This window comes from Scatophagus argus, chromosome 19 (genome assembly GCF_020382885.2).
Source record: "Scatophagus argus isolate fScaArg1 chromosome 19, fScaArg1.pri, whole genome shotgun sequence".
Taxonomy (NCBI): Eukaryota; Metazoa; Chordata; class Actinopteri; family Scatophagidae; genus Scatophagus; species Scatophagus argus.
The window spans coordinates 9,766,821-9,785,063 of NC_058511.1; the positions used below are offsets into that span (position 1 = coordinate 9,766,821).

Here is an 18,243-nt window from a genome sequence, read left to right on the forward strand (position 1 = left end):
TTGTGTATGTGTGTGTCTATGTGTGTGTGTATGTGTGGACACACTGCATTTTGAGCATTTAAGTGTGTATAAGAGTGTGGGTGTGTCTGTATGCGTCTGTGTGTGTGCCTGGCTGAGAGGCAGATGAGAGAGAGACAGCGAGAGCGTGTTTCTCACACTCACACTCAAGAGCCTGTGAAAGGTCAGCGCTTAGTGCTAACAGCACAAGATAGAAAGTGGCACGCACGCACACACACACACACACACACACACATGTTCTGCTCATGCACACACACATAGTTAAATCCAGAATAGGAAAACACTCAAGTATCCTTGGTCTAAACTATATTAGTCGTCTGCCAAAAGTATTTGGGCACTTTGACTGCAATGCCAAACGCCTGCACACACATCAGCTAATTTATTAATGTGTAGAATAAAATTGGTTTCACAGTTCTGTCATGTGGTTTAGGATGAAAACGTTCAGCTGTAAAGCATTAGCATGAAAAGCCAGAGCGCGTCTCTCGCCAACACTTTCCCTGACATAGTGGTCAACAATGGAGCAGAAAGCACACAGATGACCTCAGAGTGCTAAGCTACATCCAGAACAACCGGAGAGGAGAGCAGAAAGACACAGAAGCCTGTACGGGCCTCTCTCTTTCTCTTTCTGAACCTCTCTCACTCTCTCCCTCTCTCGTAAGCCCCTTCACAGTCATCAGGGCTTTCCAACGTTTCCTGTTTTCGCAGGGGTGAATTGTGGGAGATAATCTCTGGCTGCCTATTGGCTGACTGCACACAAAAAGCGGCCCTGGAAAGCGGGCTTTTGTTACTACTGCGACTCAAATCCAGCGGCTGGCTTTTCTTTCTCCCCGGCCCCGCCGAGGCACACATACCATGCCACACCATCAGCGAAAAAAAGAAAAGAGAAGGAATGACATATAGAAAAGGGAAAACCCCTCCTGACCTCCGCTACTCCACAGCACATGACTGGCCCAAATACTGAAGCTTGTCGCCAAAAGAGCCACAGAGAGACAGACAGAGAAGGCAAGGTCTGTGAGTTTGAGGTTGTGCTTGATTAAAAATGAAAGGAAAATGTGCATATACTATAAATAATACATCCACACAGGGTATCTCATTACAAAGACAATAACTTTAGCTGACTTTATCAAGTGACTGAAGATCTTTATTTAATCTGCTCATTAATCTGTCATAATTATTCACTCTCCATTAAAACAGTATCTGCGTTAATAATGAGACATCCTTAAGCTAGCGGGATGATACTATGGGCTGTCATCAGCAGTGACAACAATGATATTATGACACATCTGTCAAAAGATGTCAAAAACACCAAAAGTCAAAAAAGGTCACAATAGACTTAAAAGAAGCTTAATGGAGGGGAACAACAGCTACAGCGTCCCCCAGTTATTGGGGCAACCCACTTCCCACGTTCATTAGGTTCTTGACAGTCAAGACCTGATTAGTCGAGACCTGATTAGCCTTCAAGACTTATGTCTGAGGACACCCACTCGTTAAGGGGCCGCATAGGCTGAATCTAATTAGATAGTCAGTCTCATTCCCATACACGTCTACAAACTTCCAGCTTGAGCCCATTGTCCTCTACTGAAAACAAAAACAAACCAATGTGACTCATAATCCCCCTAAGTATCTTGACCTTGTTTAAGTATCTGATGAGGCCATTCATGAAGAGGCCACCTTATCTAGAGGGACAGAGTGAAACAAGTGATTCAAATCTTAAAAAATCACTGCAATTGTTCAACAGAAAATAAATCAGTGGGATGCTTTAGTATTGCGGCGTTAACATTTACCGGTGCCTATCTGCTATACCAACATGTTGTCTCCTTTTCAACCTGACCAGTGATGTGCTTAGAGAAAATTCATATGACGCTTGAGTTATGGTCGGTGGCAGCGAAATCCAAGAGGGGGCAGCTGGGAAAAAGGGGGACCTTTATCTTCTGATTTGAATAAGATGGCCTGGATATGTCACAGTGTTTACCCCTCCGTATGGTCCAGGAGGGGCACACGCAAAACAACAACAACACACACAAACTCGGCCATTGTGTGGTTGTTCTTGTTTTTTTGCTGTTTTTTTTGGGCAGCTTACATATTGTGCTTTGTTTTCCAAATTTCCTTTATTAAGCTCCCAATGGAGCTAACACTCATCCTTGCTTGTTCCCTAAACCGACTCTTTCTCTTCTCTCCTCCCTCTATCAAACCATCCTCCCTACACCTGCTCAGATAACCACTCCTCCGTCTCTAGGCTCCATCCTCCTCTTTGCCCTCTCCACCCCTCCATTACTCATCCCGCTCTTTATCTTTAGAATACTCATAGGCTCTCCAGCTCCCTCATGTAAACCCATTCAACTTCCTCTTCTTTCATCTTTTGCATAAAACCATAACTTGGTGAGGGAAAGGGCCTCATTTCAAGACAGACAAGCAAGCACTGTTCTCAGCACCTGAAACTGGTACATCACAAGTTAATAAGTAAAACTTCCCCTTTTAAAACAAGTTCATTGAAAGTTTGGGAGGAAAACATGCGGCAAAAGAGAGAAAAGAAAAAGCAGAGTGATATCCATCTTTATGCTTGTTACAAACAGCCAAACTCTTGACCTCAAAAAGATCTTAAATGAATCTTAAATTAGATGAACAGAGACAGTGTGTACCAAAGTTGAAAAGGAAGATACTGGAGAAGGTTGTAAATAAGAAAGAAGGACCGAAGAGAAAGAGCATATTTGACACTTACCTTGACATCAGAGAAGTACATCTTGAGCATATTAGAGCTTGGGTAGCGGGTGTAGAAAAACATGAGCTTGGCTTTCTTCAGGTGATTGGGAGAGAGACCCTCTTGGATCTGAAAATCGCCAGCAATTAAGGACATTAACAACTGTTGGGAGTCAAACAACTTATGGTAGCTCAAGCAGCTACTGATATTATCACAAATACAACATGTGTGAGTTAATTATTGACAGCAAGACTGGCAAGAAATTGTCATTTGGATGATGGGTAACCAAATTTTCTTGCAGGCATGAATGGAGTAGGGGGCTGAAGACAGTGCACCAAAGCAAAGCCATTTGTTTGCAATTAGCATCGTCCGTATCAGGTGTGAGAGCGTCACGGTAAATAAAACGCTGGCCAGCACTACAGCCGATGCTTTTACATAAGGAGGCTCATTTCACAGTCAAAGTACGCAAACGCCTTTGCCTACACCCCATGCTAACCTCCACCCAAAAAAAGGAAGAAGAAAAAAGGAGACATTTGCATATCACAGACAAAGACAGCAGTTAACGCCAATGACGGGCAAGAAGGCCTAATGGCTTGGCGACAACACATGCCAAGCCTGAATATGACTGTCTGATGCTGGCTTCATATCAGTGACAAAACAAGGTCTAGGAGATAGTCCCAAACACTGGCCCAAGCAACATGAAAAACCTTCTCACTCTCACATAGGCCATACAGCATTCAAATACATGTCAGAGGCCTTGTCTTCCTAATGGATCGCCTGGATTGAACAGCAGAGAGGATGGAGATGGGCTGGTGGGGGCACCTTGAGGGATAGTACGGTTCCAACCTTCAATTACATCCCCCTCCTCCTCCCTCTGCTCCACCCCTACCCCCCAGCCTCTCTGCCGCTGCCAAACCCTTGGAGGAGCAAAAGAAGGAGGAGGAGAAGGAGAAGAGGGGCTCTGAGGCTTTGGACACAGCCAGTGATGGGGGGACTGAAACACATCTGCGCCACCGAACGGCCCAAGCCATTTCCATGGTGAATTAACAGCCGTATAATGCATCTGATAATATCAATCTGGAGGATAAGACATTGAAAAGGGAACGGGGATGGGGGCGGGCTGCATGTTAAAACCTCAGGCTGTTTCAACAAGGGTTTTCATCAAGCAGAGGCAAGACAGGGCTTTAAAGTACACAGAAGATACAGCCCTAAGTTTTCATGAAGACTGTATACACATGAGTGGACAAAATACATTGCTTGACATTATTTATGATCTACAGGGGTGGCTGTGATCGTTAAAATCAGTCAAGTGTCCAGATGTAGCTGTAACTATAGAGTGGGAAGAAGGCATCAGCTGCTAGATTGGATTGCCCTTGGCCTCAGGGTTACACAGCAAAGCCAGCAAATGCTGAACCACACTGGGTTGGCTCCTTAAAGACCCTGTCTACTTTGTCTGATTCAGTGAGGGAGAGGGAGAGTTGGTTGTATACGCAGCGAGGGTCTTGTGGGGGAAACCCTGGCAGACCAGTGTTGCTCTGTCAGGCCTGGCCAAAAGAGCAGCACTTCACTCTCCACACCACACCATCTGCTCCAAGTGGAGGGGATACAATGGATCCTCAGACAGACAGAGGGAGAGGGAGAGACAGAGAAAAAGAGAGCTCTTTTTCAGGCAAGGTGGGATTTATTTGCTGAGAAAGCTGTGCACTTACACTTAGATTAATTTGTTTTTGCTTTTTCAATTAGGATTAGCATCGCTTTCCCCTTATCAGTGAAATTAAAAAATATTTTAAAACAAAGACGTTGAGGTTTTACCTCGACAGCCATGAACGCAATATCACCTCCCTTCAGATGACAATTAAGAAGCTTCATATCTCCTGATGAGGCATTTTCATCTCCAATTCACTCACAGCTTGCAAATGTAATTGTGATTGGACTTAGGGGTGGCGTGCAAGGCTATTATTTTGTCATGATGGTGCACTCATACCAGCTGGCCCACTGTTCGCCTGCCACATCTGACAAGACATCATCATTCTCACAACACTTCCCCAAAGCCCAAAGTCATGAGAGGAAAATAGCTGCTCCACTTCCTAATTCCAGGTGTAAGGACAAGAATATTTGGAGTCGGACTGAGAACAAATGAGGAAATTGATAGCAGCCATCTGCTCCATAACACTGTCGAGAGCTGGTGAAGTTGAACACACCTCGCAAAATGTCTGACAAGCTGTCTCTGGCTTCCAAGGCTCTGAAAAAAAAAGCTCCATATATATACATTATATATACCACATTATTTTTGATTCCCAGAGTTTAGGAGCAATGTTAAAATATATATGTGTGTGTGTGTGTATATATAGATATATATACACACAAAGTAAAGCAAAGTAAATATATATGTGTGTGTGTGTGTATATATATATATATATATACACACACACATATATTTATATGTATATTTAATTTGCTCCTAAGCTCTGGGAATCAAAAATAATGTAGACATGTTATTCTGTCTATTCTTTTCATTTAGGGGAGTACATCTGTTAATGCCTTGAATTTATAAATGCTACAATAAAAGCCACAGCATCTGGCATATGTGGTTATTGTTTGATTGTTTTCTACTTTCTCTCAGTCTCTGTATGTTTCTCTCTCCCTTTTCTCTTTTCATCCCTCCATCGGGAGCCCGTAGAAGCAAAGGATTATGGATCTCTGGAAAGCGTTCACCCTTGGGTCAGAAGACAAGACAAGGCGAGGTAATGAAAGATAAACAGCTCGCTGCAAACACCTGTTAACGTCCGCTTCAAAGAAAAGACAGGGAGGAGGGGGGTTTGCAGGGAGGGAAAACAAAAAAAGAAGTATTTGGCTGCCAAGCAACAGCCGAAGGGCCCCCCGGGCTGTTGACAGATCTTTATGAAATGAAAAAAAAAGAAAAGAAACGACAATGATTGTGGGCTTTTTACAACAGCGATGGATGATAAGAGGAACACAAGAGAAAACACAAGCAATCATAAATATACATCTTTACCGAGTCCTCAGGCGAACCTTTTGTGACATGCATACACACAAAAAGACACACACAAACACACACTTGAAAAAAAAAGTCTAGGCACTCAGGTACACACAAGAGCAAAAACAAGGCATCCAAAGTGATAAATGAACATATTCAGTTCACTAATAAAGCCCCAACTGGGAGAAAAGGTGTCGGTTTTATTTCTTAAGTGTGTAATGAATGTTAATAACTTTAAGACAAGGCTTTCTAAGGACAGCCAGTGTGACACAAATCAAACTTTCATAAGGGTTAAGGGGTGTTGAATACTTGGGGACTAAGGAGGTATAGGGGAAACAGAGAAGGCACTGAATGTATCTGTTTAAGCTATTAGTCCTGAGTCCCCGGGGGATTCAATTTGAGCCTCCCATAGGGGATAGCCTCATTATCTGTAGGGCATGATTGGGGCACACTGGGGTTAAACTATAAGGGATGCTATATAACACCATTGTGCCAAGTTTCAGGATGCCATCTCCCTCCTTGTTTTTTGAGGTCATTTTTTTATAAAAAGGAATTGGGGCAGTAAATGTCATGGAGAGCTAATCTTTGTGAGTAAGTGATATGTGACAAGAAAGCTTTTAAGCACTTAAGATTGAAGATGGAAGAAAGGGCTCTATGGTGCTGTGAGAAGGTAGAGGTATGAGTTTAAAAATAAATACAACAATGCAGCACAATGGAGAAGAGAACAGCAGTGGGAGGAAAAGTGATTCATCAACAATTTCTCAGATTCTTAGGCTAGTTTCAAACAAGCTAAAAAAGATTTGATTTTTAACTCTTTGTAGCTCAGATGCAATGTTTTGCACCTGTCTCTACGGGGAATTACCAACTGAAATCAGATTTTTCCTGGCTCACATAGACGTGAGCTGCTCTGAACTGGACCACAAAGTGTTAAAACATCAGTGTCAATGTCATACACATTCTTTCAATCCCTTCAAAACATACACACACATACACACACCACCTAGACTTTCTTGAAGGATACATTGCTGCCCGAGTAGGGTGAGATGTCAGCCATGTCCTGGAGGTCACCGCACTCAGACTTGATGAGGGACAGGGAGAGTCCCTCGGCTGTGCTGCCAGGGTGTGCTGGTGAACAAGAGCGATGGTGGTGCCCAAGCTGGTGACCTGAAGTCATCTTGGTCCTCAGGCTGGTGGTCTCACGGGAGAGGTCCATGGAGTCTGGTGAGGAACGGTCCTTTCCTGGATAGCCACCTGTGGGCGCACCAAGAGGACTCTGGAAAGGGTAGCCTATGAGAGGCAGTGGAAAAGGGTGCCTAAAAGATGGGGGGCTGAAGCCCATGGAGGCAGAGAGTGAGGAGGGATGAAGGGTGGGATGGTGGTGTCCACCATGTGCACCCACAGCTGAGGACTGGTGGTGGTGCTCACTGGGTGTCTTCCTCACGACTAGGGGCAGCGCCTCGGTTTGGTCATTGGTGCCGCCTGGCATCCCGGGCATGCTGGCAAAGGAGTCTAGTGGATTGGGAATGATGACATCACCGAAGCACTGCAGCCTCTGGTTGGCGGTGTGGAAGTTGGGGTTGTCTCCATTGACAACGTTGGGAAATCTTTCGGGAGGTATGGAAAGTGGGGGGAAGGCCTGCTGGGGAGTAGGGCGTGGAGGTTTGGCAAACACCTTTACCACTGTGTCTACCACCTGGGTCATGGCTGAATTGAGTTCCTGCTTCAGCGTTTCTGCCAGCTGTTTACCTTCAGCATGCATGGAGGATCCAGGACCTCCCTGTGCTTTGCTCCGGCCGAGCCCTTCTCTTCTTGGCTTCTCTCCGTCTGCCAGCAGGGCCTGCTCCCGAAGCAACGCCCGTGCCCTGTCCAGGAAATGACCCGGGTCCAGGTCTGACATCTCATTGTCAGAGCGCAAGTCATCTCCACCCCGGTCATCACCGCCTGTGTCAGACCGGGTTGGGCTGTCCTCAGACATGTTTCCTATGTCATTGTGGAGATCATTGTTGAGGTCATTGTGTTCTGAGTCGTCAGTTGAGTCATAGATCTGAAAGAACTTCTCTTGCAGCTGGCGTAGCTGTTTCTGCATGTCCTCCAGCTGCAGCTTTAGTTGCCGTCGCTCCTCCTGTTTCTGCTCCTTCCTCTGGCACACCAGCTGGGTGAAGCTCTGCTGTTGCTGCTGAGGCAGACGCTGCTTACGCTTGTTTTCTCGGCTGCTACTGCTGCACACCTCACCTCCCCGTGGGCTGCTGGGGGCCTGCTGCTGTGACTGAGGGGGTGGACAGTCCAACTCTATCTCCCTTTCTCCATCCATCTCATGGTCACGTTCATGACGGGAAGCAGCAGGTACCACCACACTGGGTGAGTGGCTCATACCACGTATAATATTCTCTACACGGGCTCGCTTGGCACGCAGGTGTTCATCATTGAGACGTTCAATGTCAAAGGTGGCCAGGCCAGGAGGACGACCAAACGGGGACAAGCACTCTTGAGGGGTGCTGTCCTGGGAGGAGTTACTGCATGCATCCTCTTGGGGAGCATCTGAACTAGCATTGGAAAGCCCTGATCCGGGGAAGCCAGCATCCCCTCTATCACCTCTGTCCCCTCTTTCTCCCCTCTCGGGTCCTCCTCCATTTTTAGCCATGTTGTTCTTGAGAAGCTGGGAGATAATGGTGGTGCCAGGGAAGGGCATCATGGTGTCCTCGTATGAGTTGGCCCTCTTCAGTAGCTTTCGGAGTACATTGGACTTGGACTCACTGTCACTGGCTGATATAACGCCAGGCCCACCATGTGGCTGCACTACAGAGCACTCCATGGAGTCGGTGTCTGATCCGTGGTGAGTGTGGGAGCTCAGAGAGTTCATGGCACTGAAAATGGCTGCTTTGGCGCGGGCTATGTTATCAGTGGTTGCTGTTGTGGCTGCTACTGTGGAGGAGGCTGTGCTGCCCACGGTCCGCTTAACACCAATGTCCACACGTCTTCGCTTGGTCTGTCTGTTCAGGAGGGAGTCGCTGTCATGGTCCGGCATCACGGGTTGCTGCTATTGGGCCATATCCCACAAACCCAGTCCTCTAGGATCAAAGCCTCTGTGTATCTGTGGGCAAAAGGTCACATAGGCATGATTCAAGTGTAATTATTTCTAGAATCTAAGTCACTCACGCACTAAAACAGGACATGTCCTAGAGCACCTCAGTTTCAGAAAGGCTCTTTTAATAAACTGAAACAGTAAAAATCTATCAATCTCTCTAAAATTGCATCAGCCGATATTCTGAATATATACCAAAGAGTTTTGTCTCTAGCCAGAAGGCAGTCCCCTCCCAGTATGTATTTAAATGGACAGAGACACGGTTAGGCAGTAAGGATCAGTGACAGTAAAGAGAACAGGCAAGATGGGGTCAGAATTAGGCCCTGGCTCAACATTCCAGGGCAAAGTCCTACATTTTATCCTGTCCCCTGTTACATGCCGCCCGACACTGAACCAGTTCCCACGGAACACAAAGCTGCATAAAATTATGATAATTACTTAAGTACTTGTCCTCATTTCCATTTTTGTGCAGTGCGAGCCAACATAGAAGCTATTAATTCACAAAATAAAATAAAAAGAAATAGGGTTGAGTGCCTAAGAGAGGAAATGCACATTGTACATGTCTTTGTATACACTTTGCTAAATCCTTTTTAGTAAGATATTGTTTCATAAGTCCGACCAAAATTTTTATTATTTTAAACCACGTTTACACATTGCGTAATTTTGAAATGCAAGTTCTTTGTCCACATTAATCAATATGGCCATAATATCTTAAGCAATGGGGAGAGTGACACATAAAAGAAACACAAAATAGGCCTATTGATTTTGGTGCCAGCGTGAGCTCACTTCTGTGTTTTTTGTTTGTCTTTTCATCTGGCAAGGGCAGTTAATTCTGCTCAAATGAATGGGTCACAAGGGTCAACTCTGGCAAGGAGCAACTTAAAGCGCTCTTACAAAAACCCTAATGCCCCTCTGAAAGCAGAACGTTTTGTCAGTACAGGCCTGCATCAATAATGCTATGTAAGCAGCGGTGGTAGCACCTTAGTCAGAGCCATATCAGATGCATTCAGCCTCAAATGTAGTTTTATTATCAGAGAATATTTAATCCGTATGCCTCTTTTTTTTTTGCTTTTTAATTAAGTATGTTTAAGGTTAATATATTTATAAATTTGAATGTGTTTTCTTAGCAGCATAATAGTGGAGCACTTGCACAGTTTACACCAGTAAAAATATATATATCAAGTACAAGTACAAATACAAGTACAGTATTGTTTCTTTGACTTGAATTTTACAGGTTGCAAATGTACTTAAATGTTGCACTTATTTGGGAAGGATAAGATAGATTCACAAAGTGGCAATAATTAATTAAAAATAATAATTTTAAATACAAAAAATGTCAAGTGACTGATTTATTTATGTTTAATTTTGCTCTAATATTCTCGGACAAACGCTGTTCAGAGACTTCTAATTTTAAGACTCATTTAGTTTCAGTGTAAGTGGTGACAAACAAGGAAATCCAGAGAGATTTAAAAACATTTTCTGTATCAGGCTGTTTTCTTGCTCTAACCAAAGGAGATTGTATCATCTTTACGATATCGTTCCATATGAAAACTATTTCTTCTAATTAAGTCTTTTTTCATGTCACTTAGCCACACAGATAACATTCACATGCACACACAAGCGCGCGCGCGCCCACACACACACACACACACACACAGAACTGAACTTTGCTGCTGGCTTTGTCAGTCGCTGCGTTAAGAGATGCACCGCACATGGGGATATGCATTAGCAGATTTCTCACTTTGGAAAACATTTTGTAAACTGACATTCTGTAAACTGATAGACTGAAAATGTAAAAGTCGATATGTGCTGGAATAACAGGTAAATGTTTCCTCCTTAAAAGCCTCTCTAATGAAGTAACACCAGAATACTACCACAGAACCCTTAGATAAAATACTTTGGCTCAAGTCTTGACAGCCGTATCCAGCAGTTCAGCGACACGTCTCCAAGAAAAATAAAACTTGTCTTGATCGCCTCAGGATCTTAACAATGAGTCTGAAATAGTTGGCAGCACCTGTCTTTTCCGACGGCGCACCTGTCTCCCATTGCCCATGCGCACTCTCTCTGGCTCTTTAAAAAAAAAAAAAAAAACCTTCCAACAATTTCAAGCTATATGAACAACGAGCTGTGGATGTTCACGCCAACTTTTACAGCTCTTCACCTCGGCGTTTATTCACTGAAAAAGCTCTATAAATTTTTTAAACGAACCTGTGAACCTTCCAGCTGATATCAAATAGGTAATGAGTGAAGTTCAGGTGTGACACTTGGCCCGCATCAAAATAATGTACACTTTCTGTAACTTTAATGGGTTCAACCTAAAGTTTACCAAGAATTACGCGACAATATAAGATGGGAAAAGTGAGACCCTGGCTGTCTCTTTGCACATCTGATGGTCAATGGACAGACTGAGATAACAAAACCGACCAGAGACACAACATTATAGCCAACCAGCAGCCTTCTCTCACAACTGTTCAAAAAGTGCTGCCGCAGAAGATAAACAAATAGACAAAACAGGAGAATTGACAAGCCCCGCAACTGTTCGGTTTAGGACGCGGTGTCAATGAAAAGGGACGATAGCCGTTAAAATTAGATTTAACCCACAGGACAAAGACAACCTGTGATAACAGAGATCAAATACAGGCAAAATCTCAGTTTGCGTCTATAATCAACTCATGTTCTAAAATAAACACGGGCTTCCCAAACTTACTTCGCAAAGTTGCAAATCAACTTGATCTCCGCTTTGATGAGGAAGGCAGGGCTACCGTCCGCAAATCATCCTGGCAAAAAATACGGGCTGCTCACGTAAACTCTTACCACACATCAAGATGAGGGGGAACGAAACGGGGCAAACAATGTCCCATAGATATGATTAGCTGCTGATCACCGGAATAAATTTCCCCCCGTTAATGATGTTTGATTTGTTTATTTTTTTTCCGCCCACCGTGCGCACAGGCGAGGCAGCACAAGAGAGGGAGGTATCCGAGGACAAGGTTACTTACCCTTTAGATGAAGAGGGGGACAACCTGAACTCCTACGGCGGAAAAAAAACAGAGAATATACACAGAGCACGGCGGATCGCTGGATGCTGGGACACAGCCTAATTATTTTCTCAGAGAAGAAAGAGTTGGAATAAAGTCAGCGGCGCGAGCGAAAGCAACAAAACGGGGAAAAAAATAGAGAAGATGAAAAGAGGCTCTTGAGCGTCGGTCTCTCCCTGTATCCTCTGCTGTGACTAAAAGAGTGAGAGACATAGAGAGAGTGCTAGAGAGAGAGAGAGAGAGAGGGAGGGAGAGAGAGAGAGAGAGAGAGAGGCTGTGTATGTGTGCGTCTCCGAGGCGCACTGGATACAGAGCACTGGATGTTGGAGCGCTCCTCCGCCACTAAGATTCACTTTAAGACGCGGCTGAAGGAAACAGGAAGACGTGCGCGTCATGAGCGGCGTGATGTAACTGTCGCAACCTACCAATAAGAAGCGTCCGTCCGGTCCGGAGAACAACGCACTGAACTTGACCAGAGAATAGGACTTGAGCATGCAACTAAAGAGAGAGAGAGGGAGGAAAAAAGGAAATACCAGTCTTACTAATCTCTTTCTCCCCAAATCACCGACTGCGCCAGTAAGAATCGTTACGCACTTTGACATTACACTACCAATAAAACACATAGTCTACATCTTATTATTATGGTATTTTTTAAAGTCTTAAATGTTTCTGTAACGCTGCCTGGTTCTAAGAGTTTTTAAATAAAGTATCCATACTTTAAAAAAAAAACAGAATATGAACAGTTTTATTTAATAACAGCTAAAAGAAAACATAAAACCAGTCGGGTTTTCTTTGGAGGGGGGGGTCACCATGTGAGATTATCTCCCGGTTTTAGATTCATTCATTACATTTACTCATAGAAGCGTGTGTTTAAGATGAATGCAACATGAAATGAGTTAAGGCAAACAGTTTTACACCGCGCCCATGCAAATGATTTCAGAGCCCCTTCCAGTCTTCCTAGTGACAGTAAAATTCCCAATTAACCGTCTATTTTACAATCCAAACGACTTTTTTTTAAATGCATGTTTAAACTATGTTTGAGAGAGCCGAGTCATTTTTAATAATTTACAACTTTGTAAATTGATCCATTTTGTCTGAATATATATATATATATATGTATTTTCTGCAAGACAACTGGTGCGTATTTAGACCACAGCTTCTCAAAGGGACTAACTGTCGAGGGGTCACTTGGGTACTGGAGGTTCAAAGTGGCATGTGGAGATATTTTACGTGCAGAGTTTTCTCATTGGTTGCAGCAAAGTCTGATTTATGTACAAGCAAAAGCAGCACAGATGCTGCGAGCTTTGCTTTGGAATTTAGATTATCCAGGGAAGCCAATATCTGCGGAGAGCTAAACGTCTCTTTGTGAAACGCTCAGTGGAAGAGCCGAATATCATCACGAAACGTCTGTCACTCGGATCCACAGCTCGCAACCAAAATATCCCCGTGCGTAAAGACCGCCCTGTGATCAGAAGTGATTATTAAGTAAAACCGGTGCTAAATTAAAACAAAAATCCTCCTTTACGTTCACACACCTATCAATTTTTGATGATTTATTAGTTTTTTTCTGCGTTTGAGACTTGCGCACCTGTAAGGCTGAAACCTGCAGGCACTGACATCTGATCCTTTCCACAGAAAAACCCGTTTGACGCTTCTGATTTATGTAATGATGACAGCCGCTCGCCCTCATCCTCCTGCCTTATTACAAATTGAATGTTCATTGTTACAGTGCAGTTTAAGCGCTCGGAAAATAATTCAGCTTTCGACCTTTACAACAGGTGTAAGCACAAATTGTTAATAATATTATTTAGGAAATAATCGTGTTGTGTTCCGCTGAAATTAATCGTTCCATAAGATCTTATCTCGTGGAAAGTGCCTGTTTTATCTCTTTTCATCGACTCTAACGATATTTCTGCCTGATGCAGCTCACATCCATTTGGCTCTGCCTGCGTTTCTGCATTTAGAGAAAGCGTAAGACTCGTGTTGACCAAATAACTTATACATTCGTTTCATAACGAACGTATAAAATACGTATAATTATTAATATTGTGGTTTTTATTAATATTAATTTAAATGGTTAAGCAAGTTCGTAGGCCTTTGTCCGTCAATTTGTTAAAGCCAGTAAAGAAAAAGTTGTTCATGCCCTGTCCTTATCAGATCGGCGTGCCTTTGCCCTTCTTCCCCCCACAGATTTTACACTTTGGATTCATTTGTTGCACGCAGAATCTTCTTTTTTTTGTCCTCTGCACAAACAGGATTCTAAAGTACTTAACGATAAATCTTATTTTCCATATGCTCCTCTGTCAGGTGCCAAAAAGGAAAAGGCGAGTCTCTTTTCCATGTCGCAAGCAAGTGTTTTCAGGACGAACGAATTGCAACGAAGTCAGCAAACTTTAGTGTCTGGAGTGTCTTTTCCAAAGCAGGTGTCCCGGCCCCCTGCTCCCCTCACTGGCCTGACGCTGATTTGGCCTCGGCTCCCCTGGGTGCCGTCGGTGCGCACGCAGGCTGGAAAAACAGGCCGGGACATTAAAGAAACGCGTGTTTGGAAAAGGAAGACTCTGATGAGGTGTAGAGGAAACGTGTTGGTTAACACTGGCTGCTCTTATCGCGGCCCATTCCAGATGGATCAACTCGTGTATTTATTTCAAACTCACTTTCTCCCCCCTCTTTTGGGTCGAGTGCGACACACCTCGATGCCCAAGACTGATAATGCACTCTGGCATTGCGCACTGATGACTGAATTTATTGACATATTTATTAGCGTTGGGCACAAATGCAGAAGAAGGGACGTAATGAAAACAGTATTTTTCCCAGAGGTGTTATAAAGGTGCTTTTTTTTAGCACGTTCTGACACAATTATGTGAGAATAAGTGCGGACACGCGGTGATGGTATGTCGGAGTGCAGAAGAGCCGGTGGCCTATTTTTCCTCAGTACTAATTTGGATCAACGGCGGGTCAACTATCTCTCTGTTAATATTATTATTATCATTATTATTATTATGACGACTGGGTTCGTTGTCTTTTGTCTTATTTTTTGAGAAAGTTGGAGGTTCTGCCTCAAACTTAATTTAAGTTATCTTAATTAATATTACGGAGGATGAGTATAATTTAGAAGAAGAAACAGCAGTGGTTATAAAACGGCATTAATCAGATGATGACTTGACGAGCTCCTACAACAGCTCCATTTCTTTTCACAGACAGTTTTTTTTAGAAAAATGAGAGAGACGGACACACACACACACACACAGAGGGAGAGAGAGAGAGAGAGAGAGAGAGAGAGCTATTTGCGAAAACATAAGCAGAGAGAAATGGTAGCGCTAAAAGCTGTTTTGTTCCGGAGAGGTCTCCGGGTCCCTGAATAAAAAGGTTTAGGAGACAGGACAGAGGAGAGGAGAGGAGAGCAGAGGAGAGGAGATGAGGATACAGGATTTGTCCGAGTTTAATAAGTGAGTAGGCGTCTGACTCTCAGAGCCTCTACAGTCCTTGTTGGGCCTCACGTCCAGCACTTAATGTATTCAGCTTTCCCCATCAAAGATCAGAATGCTGGAGGAAAATATGCATCACACCTGTTCTTGTTATCAAAGGCAAAACCTAAACCCACTTCGAGAAAATAAAGGAGGAAGCCTGACCTGAACGCGACGCAAGTAACGCCTGCAGTAAAAAATACAGAAATTTACATAGATGTTATTATTAACGATATTACTTCTTGGCTGCTATCGGACTGATAGCTGGCACAACGTGGCCCCCGATGACCCACATCCCTCTTTCTAGGCTACAAGTAGTGGTGATTATGGAGGCGTGTGTGTGTGTGTGTGTGTGTGTGAGCGAAAGAGAGAGAGGGAGGTTGCTCATCCTCTGTGGCCTGTTTTACGCATTCAGTGGGACATACAGCATGCACACACACACACACACACACACACGCTCAGCTATGCTTTACTTGCATGAATGGGTATTGACTATTGTTGCAGAAGAAGCAAATGTATGACACAATGTAAAACAAGGGAATGTGACAGTGAAAAAGGGAACAGAAACGAACACTAAGTAACCTTATGATAAATAATCAATAACAATATCTGCGGAATGGAGCACATTTATGAAACACACACGAATTTCTACACTCTTATATATAAAAACACACATTTATTCACCACCACACACTCTCTGATTTTTTTTTTTTTACGGCTAACACACACACACACAGCCTTCACATTCCGAGTATTGCAACACAAAACTCTGTTTTCAACATGTGATAAAAACAACTGTTTGCTCTAACATTAAGTAAGGCTCAATGTCTTCCTGCACTGGAAATAATAGGCAATTAAAAGCATCCTGCTCAGTGAGGCTGATGGAAATATGGCTGCAGTCAAACTCATTAAAACCACAGATATGCTCTAAACAACGTAATTAGTCTTAGCCATGTGTAAAATCCTCGAAATTAGCTACATATTTGACATTTCCGACGCAGGAGATAACGCAGCACATTCTGGAAAAATCTGATTTAATTCGCTGTGTCTTACGAACAACCTTGTATACACACACACACCAAAAAAAATCACCGCCTTTCAGAGGGGGTTCGGCTGGAGTCAACAGGAATGAAGGGCGCGCGCTCGCACGTGTGAGCACGCGCACAAACACACGCGGAGCGCCTTGGAGGTGCTGGGCGGACAGACGCTGGGAAATCGCCTGGAACTGTATTAAGCCTGACGTCCTTAAAACAAACAATGGCACCATGAAATAAGGGCTTATGCGCTCAAAGTCAAAGAGCCCCCTCAGCAACTCTCACTGTTTATCTCTGCCTCTGTCTGACACACACACACTCGCCATTTCTTGGGGGTTACACAGTCAAGCTGGCAGCTCCATTGAGAGGGGGACCAACTTTGCTCCTATGAACTCTCACCTGTCAACATGGAGCAGAGGACTTTACTTGGTAAACACGAAAGGACTTTAGCTGTTTACTTCTGGCGGTAACTTAGCCTGTTTCATTAACGACAAGGCCGCGGTCACAGCTGGTTCTCCGTGTGCTTTCAGTGCGTTTTAAGGCGATGTTAAAATCCAATCCAAACTCCCTTCAATAATCTGACAATTTTAATACGGCCTCTCTTGGGCTGCAACTTTTGTAGAACAGACCTTAGTTACGTTTTGAAAATGTGTGCGTCATCGGTAGGATACATCCGGCATACATCAAAATTAGCTTGAATAGATTGTTTGACACGTGGATCAACTTTTTGTTTTTGCCCAACACTGCTCGCTACCGCCCCACGCTGTCGGCTATTTTGACAGACACTTCAGGAAATAACGGGTTAGCTGTTAATAAAGTTGAAATTGAATAACAATGACCGTTATTTTTTGCTACGTAATCAAAGCCGAATTTAAGGACCATTTTCGACGATTCATTTAGTGTCTTAAATGATTTTCTGTGGTCAATAGAGTTTGATTTTAAAAGAGAACAACCTGAATTTCCACATTTTTTAAGGGAGTGTGGTAACAAACTCTTTACCACTTAACAAGATGCCGCTCTCTGCGTTTTACCTTTTTAAAACTCCAAATTCTAGTGCGACTATACTGCTTAGGGAAAAAAGGAAAAAAAAAAACACGGGCTGTGGCAGATAAGCGGCGGTCTGTTTTCGCTCCTCTGATCAGCGGTAATTATATTTGTTGGCGTGGAGGTAAGTGGTCCTCCCCGGGGGGCGTATTGTACTCGACTCACTCCATGCCATAAAATAAAATTACAAGGAAAGGAGAAGATATCCTACAATAACAGAGGCGGGTCGTAAAATCAAAGAGTAGCTAAATTAAATCTGAAGGAAAAAAAAAACCCTCACGGAAAATACATTAGGGATATGATGGACGGGGGTAGGGGAGGGCGGGCTTCAAATAAATCGCAGGTTAATGAGAATTTAATAGCTTCTACGACTATATGGTTGTTTAACAGCACACACACACACTGACTCTCTGGCTTTCTCAGGCGACTTGAGGCAATTAAGAGTAATTAGTGACCAGTTAGCCTACCTGTGCTTCAGTCCTTCTGCACTTCTCCCAAATACGATAAAGAGAGGCGTCTATAGGGTATGAAGTGACATGTACAAGGCTTAAGTAGCTTAAAGTGCCTCTCTCACCACACACATTAGTCTCCAGCTATAAGTTTAGCTCGCTCCAACAGTCTTCTCCTGTTACAGCACGGGACATTCACACATCTTGTACCTGTTGGCACCCTTTTGTCTGGTTTATGTATCTGTGTAACCTTTGACCCCCAGTGTGGATGCTGGGGCCTGGCACCCAGCAGGCCGTCTACACACACACACACACACACACACACACACATAGAGGGGGCTTTCACTGGTGACCTCTCTTGACCTCTCGCTGACCTTTCGCACCGGAGGAGATTCTGCCGCCTCAGCGGAGGTCAGGA

General features: G+C 43.9%; 1 protein-coding gene across 7 annotated transcripts in view; it reads right to left on the reverse strand.

Annotated features, from left to right (window-relative positions):
• LOC124050516 (prospero homeobox protein 1-like) overlaps window positions 1-17,981 on the reverse strand; it is a 37,930-nt gene extending 19,949 nt beyond the window's left edge. The window contains exons 1-3 of one of the 7 annotated variants that reach the window (XM_046373136.1): window positions 17,844-17,981; window positions 6,736-8,805; window positions 2,738-2,845 (exon numbers count right to left, since the gene is read on the reverse strand). In XM_046373136.1, coding sequence (XP_046229092.1) covers window positions 2,738-2,845; window positions 6,736-8,739 — 2,112 coding nt within the window. In that variant the 5' untranslated portion in view covers window positions 8,740-8,805; window positions 17,844-17,981. The other 6 variants (XM_046373137.1, XM_046373139.1, XM_046373133.1 and 3 more) reach the window with 6 other exon arrangements.
• Window positions 17,982-18,243: the final 262 nt, after the last annotated feature.